Here is an 8,175-nt window from a genome sequence, read left to right as displayed (position 1 = left end):
AAGTGGAAATGTGGTCACCCTATATTAAAGCTGGAGCTGACTCTAAGCAGGTATAAAGTCCTGGTTTTCAGCTGAGCTGAGTTCACTGAGCCAGACAGACCCTCTGTGTGCTGACACACTTTGAAGGGTTGACTTTGGTGTGTTTATATATTTATCGTGTGCTGCACCCTGGTTCAGGATGATGTTTCAGTGCTGCCAAGTGAAGAGATTAAATCAGTGAAGTGCACCACCAAGTGGTGGATCTGGGTTCTTTTCTCAAAAAGGAAATCCATGCAGCTGGTCTGTTTTAGAGACATAGTTTTATGTTTTATTGTTTTAGTGCAGAGAGAACTGTTTCTATGCTACCTGTGTCAGTCCTGATTCAAACATTTCAATAATAAATGTATAAATTACAAATAAAATATAAGGAATCATAGGTCATTAGACAGCCATGTTCAATGTGTTTAACTACCAGTTCAAGCTCAGAAAAACAGAAAAGGATTTCTTCATGTGCAGTTTTTTCCCTCTAACTGTGGACAGAAAGGTTGAAGGAACCCCGACTGGAATTCAAAAGAGAAGAGAGTCTCCGTTAGGAATAAAAGAAATGAACAAAAGACAAACTTAAGGCACTCAGAAGGTGAAATGTGAGACGTCAAGAGACAATCTGATACTGCAGGACTGAGCAGCAGAGGTAGAGAGAGAGAAAGTATTATTTTCTTTTGAAGTATCTCAGCAACATTTGAGGAAACTTGAACGTGACAATTTGGCTACAGATATTTTATTTATTATCTTTAACTCATTTTTTGTATCTAACTCAGTTTTAAATTATTTAAACAACAACAACAACTAACACCTGACAACAAATGATCATTTTAATGACATCATACGGTTACACGAGTGATGAGTTTAATCACCTTTTATGTTTTCTTTGCCTTGAAAGGATTTGTGTAAGTGTTTCCTGCTCAGCGGGGTTTTCTGAACCAAAACCACTGACACGTTCCAGTGAAACAATAACGTTGAGTCCTGGTGGTCAGACATGACCCGCTGGAGTTTTAGTCCAGGAATATCAGGATTCTTCCTGGTTCAAAGGGTCAAAGATTTGCTTGTTTTTTGTTAAAACTAAACTAAATGTTGTAAATAGCAAAACAAGTGATTTCTGCATTTTCAGTCCCAAATAGATTTAGTCATTTTCTTAAATACATTCTTTGTATTTAACTTTATTATAAACAGCTCATCAGCATAAAAGAGGTGGAGCTGGAGTGGTGCTAGAGTAGGTGAGGGCCAGAGATGGGTAACTGTAGAGCAGGTGGTGAACCGTAGGGAACTTCTGAATGGAGTCTGGGTAGAAGAATGAGATGCAGTTTATGGTATAATGCTGGAGGGTGGACAGGAGACACACAGTAGCTGAGGATGATGATGGTATTGATGGAGGTTAACAGGAGCTCAGGAGGATCTCAGGAGATGAGGAGGCCAGTAATGAAGATTAGGAAGGTGGGTATGGCCTCCTCTCCTTTTATCCTCCTGGTTGTAGTTGGTAAAATGGAGTGCAGGTGTGTGGAAAACACACCTGCCACAGCAGCTCCTAGAGGGAGCTGTGATTAGCATCTCCCTAGTGCCCTCCTGTGGCTGCCTGAAGGTGAAAGCAGACACAATGACTGCAACAGATGGGGGTTGAACCTGCAACCCTCTGGTTATGGGGGGGACACTCAACACCTCTGCCACTGCCGCTACAAATGTTCTACAGATGTTTTAAATCAAATCAAGTTAGTTAGTTAGTTAGTTAGTTAGTTAGTTAGTTAATTAGTTAGTTAGTTAGTCCCAACTTCCTGTTGGGAATTTTTTCCTCATAAATCTCAACAAAACAGCTTCATCTCTTTTGTGTAGATGTCTTTTAACAGCTGCCTTGAGGTTATCTGCAACACGTTCTCACACCCAAAAGCGTCTAAAACTGATGACGGGTGACCAAGCGTTTGTTTCAGACGCGATGTGCCAGAGCATCACTTTTCGACGCCCGCGGTAAAACGAACATTTTAGTGAACTGTGACCTTTACCTTCTTGCTTCAGTTAAAGTACGTATATTGATGTCTTCATGGTTTAGTAGATGTTTCTGTGAGTAATTGTTCCAATGATCAATTTTATTCAGTCATCATAAAAATAATTCATGTAAACAGTAACATATCATACAAATAGATACATATATTTCCATTCCTCCACAACGTACATATTCATATATGTGTATATAGTATCTATTTTAGTATCTCATAAATGAACAGGTTTAGGCAGAAGCAAAAGCTTATAGAATTGCCTAACCTACTTACAAATCAATTTTTCAGTTTCCCTCAATGTGCCAATAACCAAAAAGAAAAAAGAAAAAAACCAAAATCCCATCCACCAACATCAAATTAATACTCCAAAAATATTTTTACTGATAAGTATTTTAAAAACTGAAAGTGAAGTTGCTAATTTAAATTCTATTTTAGCTTCATTCCAAAATTGTATTCCCATTACAGAGATACATCTCCTTCTGATACCCTTTTTAGCTGTTTGTACAACAAACATACATATACCTCTTAAATCATATTTACTTTCACTCTTTTCAAAAAACATTTGCATATTTTCTGTCAGAAACATTAATTTTGCTCTAAACATAAATTGCATTATTTTATAATAACATAGATCTTCTATTTTCATAATCTGTGATTTTAAAAACAACGGATCACTATGAGCATAATAATTGCTCTTGTTTATAACTCGAATAGTTTTCTTTTGTATAGTTTTTATTTCATTTATATGTGTTTTAAAAGTTGAACCCCATATTTCTATACAATATGACATGTAAGGTTGTATTAGTGAGCAGTATATTAAACGTGAGGCCTTATAGTTTAGCCTGTCTTTCACTTTATATAATAGACCCAAATATTTTGCAATTTTTCCTTTTATATAATTTAAATGATGTTGTCAGGATAAATTAGAGTCAATCACAACGCCTAGAAATTTTATTTCAGACACTCTTTCAATTTTAGTATTTGAAAATGTTAATATAAAGTCCCAATTTTTTACCTTATTATTTCCAAATATCATAATTTTTTTTATTCAGTGATAATTTATTTACATCAAACCAAGATTTGAGGACATTTAACTCTTTTTCGGCCTTCTTTAAAAGTTCTTTTACATCTTTACCTGAACAAACTAACTAATTGTGTCAGATTTATGTTTGTAAGTTCTGTTCAATCTGACTGGTGTTCTACTGATTGTTGTTGCCTGTAAATTACTGGTTAATCCTTCAGGTTTGAGTTGAACTCAAGTCTAACAACACTTCTGAAAAGAAAAGCATAACATTAATATTTGGTCTCTTGGTAAAGTCTGAGTCATCTGTTTAAAGGCACTCATGTGAAGACGTAGCTGCAGGGTTTGAACGTTCACCCAAGCTCTGGACAGGAAAGGAAGAAAGTCATTTCCCAGTTACTTTAGTCTTTCTCACATTTGTTTTGTTTTATTTTCACTTCTCCATGAAAAACACTTTATTTTCTCCTGAGCAACATCTGATAATAATCTCATCTGATTATTGTTCTGCCCTGTGTGCTGTCATCATTCAGACAAGTTTCTGATGATGTCATCCTGAGTTCTTCTGACCAAAGCAAACGTACAAGCCCCTTGCTTCCTTGTACAGAAAAAGGGCGGGAAGTCAACACTCGGAAAGAACACAGCTGATTAAAACAAAAGATTTCTCGTTACCTGAGAGAACAAAAATGTTTGAATAGGCTCCACACACCAGAATGTTGTAACAATAGATACATCACTGCACGGATTCTCCTCTTCGATTCTGTCTTACTGGAAATATGTGACATGACTCCAGCTGGCATAAGAGCGGGCGTTTCTAGAGGATGCCGGCGAGTATAAAATCTGAGCCTCGTGTGTTTGAGTCCAGACTCAGAACACGAGAAAAGACTGAGCAGACAGGTACGGACAGAACCAGCTGTTTTCTGCTGTCACTGCAGCCTAGAAGAACAGTTTAGATTTGCACCTGAAAATACTCATTTCTATAGTTTTATCATGTTTTCTTTTTAAAAGGAACAACAGTTTTTATTTTGTGCATGTGTTATAATTAAATGACAGGAAAGATTTAAAACAATTTAGTGACTTTTCCGTTATAATTAAATTCAGGGAGGTAGTGAGTGTTTTATTGGTCTTTTCTCAAAAACCAGTTGGGAAAAATGGGCATGGCAGGCTTTATTGTTACTTTTATGAGATAAAGACTGAATGAATGTTTCCAAAACTAATCTTTTCTTTGTCTGATTGGTTATCCAAACCTTTCAGAGGCTTCAGCAGTGAGACGCTCTAACAAAGATGGCTGAACTCCAGCAGAGCTACAACCAGCAGGGTTTCCTGTCTCCTCTGTCCGTGCTGAATGAGATGGAGCTGAGGGAAGCCAGAGACGCCTTTGCTAAGCTGGAGGATGAATTTGGTGAGGAGGATGTACAAATCAGACATGCTGCAAATATTCAGGATTTATTTAGTACATTTTGTTCTGTCTGATCCATTTGTCCCAAACTGATTTTCTAACAAAACTGTCTATGCAGGTAAAGAGTACACTCAGTACAGCCTCCACAACGTTCACCTCCAGTATCCCTGGGTGATGAGCCTGACCAAACATCCCCGTATCCTGCAAGTGATCCAAGCTGTCCTGGGCCCAGACGTCCTCCTGCTGGACTCTCGTTTCATCTGTAAATACCCGATTCTCAAACCAGCCAACATCCTGGAGAATGAAGGAAGTCCGACCAAGTCTGATGGGGAGAACGGTCTTCCTTACGTCGCCTGGCATCAGGATATGAGGTCCCGGTGACTCCAGTGAAAAAATAAATGTAAAAAGTGTCTTCAGTGATTCTCAGTGTAAGCTTTTGGTTTTACAGGTATTGGGGATTTGCTGGTGGTCCGGTCCTCTCTGTGTGGCTCGCTCTTGATGACTCACAGAAGGAAAACGGAGCCCTTCAGGTTATTCCAGGTACTTCGTCTGAAGCTATAGCTTAACCCACAGTCCTAGTTAGCGCTTTGTCTCGTGATCAGCTTTTTCACTGTAGGAAGCCACTGCTCTGGCATGCTACCCCATCGCCAAGCCACCCGCTCTGGAAACATGCTGTCGGTCAACCAGGAGATCCCAGAGGAGCTGGTTCAGGTGGAGGAGACTGTGTTCTGTCCTCTGAAAGCTGGACAGATGTCTGTGAGTTGTTGTTGCTGTAATCTAAAATAGTTCTAAAGACAATTGCAACTTGATTCGTAATGACTTTTTTTCCCACAGATTCATGATGGATTTCTTGTCCATGCAAGTGATCCCAACACGTCCCGGAGGAGGCGCTGTGGCTTTGTGATCCGTTATGTTCCCACCTGTGCAAACCCCATTCAGGTGAGACTAATCTCTTCAGGGTATTTTAGAACGTCTGACCTTCTTTATATGATCATGTTTCTGATTGGTTCTGCTGCTAGGATCCTGATCGACCCAGGAAGTTTCATGCAACAATGTTGGCTTGTGGAGAAGACCAGTTCAATCATTTCTCTAACAAAAGCTCATGAAGGATCAACCATGTGGCTGGCAGCAGTCGTTCATCAAAGTCTTTTCTGTGTTCTTCACCATCTCATTGATTTAAGTTACTAACTATGATGATGAACTGAATTGTCTCTGAAACATATGAACAACCCTGCTGTTTTATGTGGTTGAAAAAGTAGCTTTGTTACAAACATAAAAGCACTTTCTTACATTTATAGTGGATCTTGTTTCATAACGTAAATAAGCCGTGAACATGCTTAGATGTGGAAAGTAAAATGTAACGTTTTCCAGGGGGTTAGGAGGCATTACATTCATGTGTTCAAGTAAATTATAATTTCTTTGTTAACCTCTGTATTTATTCATGACTGCTGGTGTTTTACCATGAGCACACAGAGCCTAGTGAAACACATATACTTTATATTAGATGATCTCAGTGACATTTAAAAGCTGTTTAATGTACTTAAAATAGTATTTGTTTATGTATCTGTCTTTAATTCAATAAATGTACATGTATGTATAAAAAAGTACTCATTATGTCATAAAAAGCCAACAACTGAAACTAAATAAAATTTAAAAAGTCTTCATTTGAAATGGACTGAACTTACCTGTTATTTGAAGGTGTATCTAAACTTTACAGAAAGTTAAATACATTTTACAAAATACATTATATTAATATATTTTATTTATTGTATAATTTTTTATTATTACTTTTGTAAATGTGATCTAATTTTAACTGAAAATAAAAGCTGTTTTAAATGTGGTGGCGTACACTTCCAGGCTGTTTAACTACGAAACTTACAAATGACTCACTGACCAGTTTAATGTGAAAAATGTTCAGAGCTATTTTCTGTCCTTACTTTGCCCAGTTCAGAGTCACGGAGCTCATACCAGTATTAACCAGGAGAGAGACGAATAACACCTGAACAACAGGATAACAGAGCTGACACAGAGACATGATCATTGATTAAATTAGACTCCTAATTACTCTAAAATACATGTTTTGGGATTGCAGGGAGGGAACTGAAAAAAAAACCATAGATGCAAAAATATGTTTACTGGAAAGTTCCCAGCAGAGATCTGAGCAGCTTCTTGTATCACACTGCCCCATCATAACCATTGTTCTGTTACAGTAATGGATGTTAATGTTGTTGCCTGTCAGTGTGTGTGTGTGTGTGTGTGTGTGTGTGTGTGTGTGTGTGTGTGTGTGTGTGTGTGGAGTCTGACGCAGTGTTGGAAAGTTGTGTGGTTGTGCCATACAGGTGTAAAGGCACAGAAGCAGGTAAAGAGGAAGGGAAAGTACAGATACAGGTTAAAAAAGAAGAAAGAACTAAAAAGAGGAGGTGATGGGGTGTAAGGTGGTGATGAACAGGTGATCTTATCATCTAGAAAACGGATTTAGCAGCTGTTTAATCCTGACGTGATCAAACCCAGTGAATCCTAATAAGAATAATAAATGTCTGACCTGATGTTGGGCTAATACAGCCAGTCTGTCACTCCTCGCTCCTTGTAAAGCTTATTGTCCACATAAAGCTTATCCACCGAGATGACAGCCCTCTTCCCATCCTGGATAAACTTTTTACGCAGCAGAAAGAGGACTCCGCGCCGATCCAGAATTTCCTTCGGGACCTGATCATTCACGGTGAAATCTTTCCCTTTGAGCTCTCTTCCGTGACTTTTAACAAGCTCCTTCTGCTTAAAATGTTCAACTTTAGCCACGATGGGACGAGGTCTTCTGCTGTCCACTCGTCTAGCTCCAAGGTGATGTACCCGGTGAAATGTGATCTTTTGTACCGTTTCTTCGGGTATCTTCATTTCGGTCTGGAGAAAGTTCTTGATTGTATGCTCGCAGTTCTCCGCCCCACCCGTCTGCTCCGACAGACCTGCGAACACCAGATTATCCCTCATGCTATGGGCCTGAAGGTCCAAAACCGTCTCCTTCAGAGTTTTGTTGTCCTGGGTGATCCGCGTCATTCCCTCTTCCAGGGAAGAAACGGACTCCCGCAGAGACGCGTTCTCAGCAGCAAGCCACTCAACCTGTTCCTGACTGAACTCCAGAGCTGTTCGGAGGTTCTGAAACTCCTGGTGAAGAACCTCGAGCAGATGAAGTCGCCCCTCAAATCCCAGAAGCCGTTTATCTATAGAATCTAATAATTCTAATACGTCCTTCCGGGGATATGAGGCCTCAGACGAGTCCTGAGGACGGCTCCTCTTGGTCCCAGCAGGTGTTTCAGCCTCAGCTGCTGATTTCTTCGGACCCATGACGAATAACTCAAAAACTTTGTCAATATAATTTAGTAAACTTTCTGAATTTTCTTCACTTACCTCCAGATTGAGTGAGTTATACTTACCAGATTATTTTTTGCGTTGTCAGTAAATAAATTAGGCGAAAATGTGTCTTAATTGTTTGTGGATGTTTGTTAACGAGCTGCTGAATTGGCCGGTCCGAGAGTCAGCTAGAAACTGAATTAATAGGGAAGTAATTCTTGTTTTAATAAATCACAATGTTATGAGTTTTGGTCAAGTTTGGCAAATCAGAATTTTGCTAATGTAAATATTACATAAACATATTGTTTTTGATTTTTCAAACATTTACTGTGATTACAACAGAAAATGTGTTTTTCAGATTACAGTACTTTTCTGTTGTGTATTTACAC

The 8,175-nt window shown here is 38.8% G+C and overlaps 1 protein-coding gene across 1 annotated transcript; it reads left to right on the top strand.

Annotated features, from left to right (window-relative positions):
- The first annotated feature begins 4,013 nt into the window (after nucleotides 1-4,013).
- LOC129160708 (L-threonyl-[L-threonyl-carrier protein] 4-chlorinase-like) lies at nucleotides 4,014-5,839 on the top strand. The gene is made up of 6 exons (XM_070553861.1): nucleotides 4,014-4,444; nucleotides 4,560-4,812; nucleotides 4,890-4,981; nucleotides 5,058-5,197; nucleotides 5,276-5,380; nucleotides 5,461-5,839. Exons 1-6 carry the CDS (start codon nucleotides 4,327-4,329, stop codon nucleotides 5,545-5,547), a joined length of 795 nt encoding a protein of 264 aa, XP_070409962.1. The 5' UTR covers nucleotides 4,014-4,326; the 3' UTR covers nucleotides 5,548-5,839.
- Nucleotides 5,840-8,175: the final 2,336 nt, after the last annotated feature.

This window comes from Nothobranchius furzeri, chromosome 1 (assembly GCF_043380555.1).
Source record: "Nothobranchius furzeri strain GRZ-AD chromosome 1, NfurGRZ-RIMD1, whole genome shotgun sequence".
Classification (NCBI taxonomy): Eukaryota; Metazoa; Chordata; class Actinopteri; order Cyprinodontiformes; family Nothobranchiidae; genus Nothobranchius; species Nothobranchius furzeri.
The sequence above is the reverse complement of the archived record's forward strand: the minus strand, read 5'-3'. Positions and strand labels throughout refer to the sequence as shown.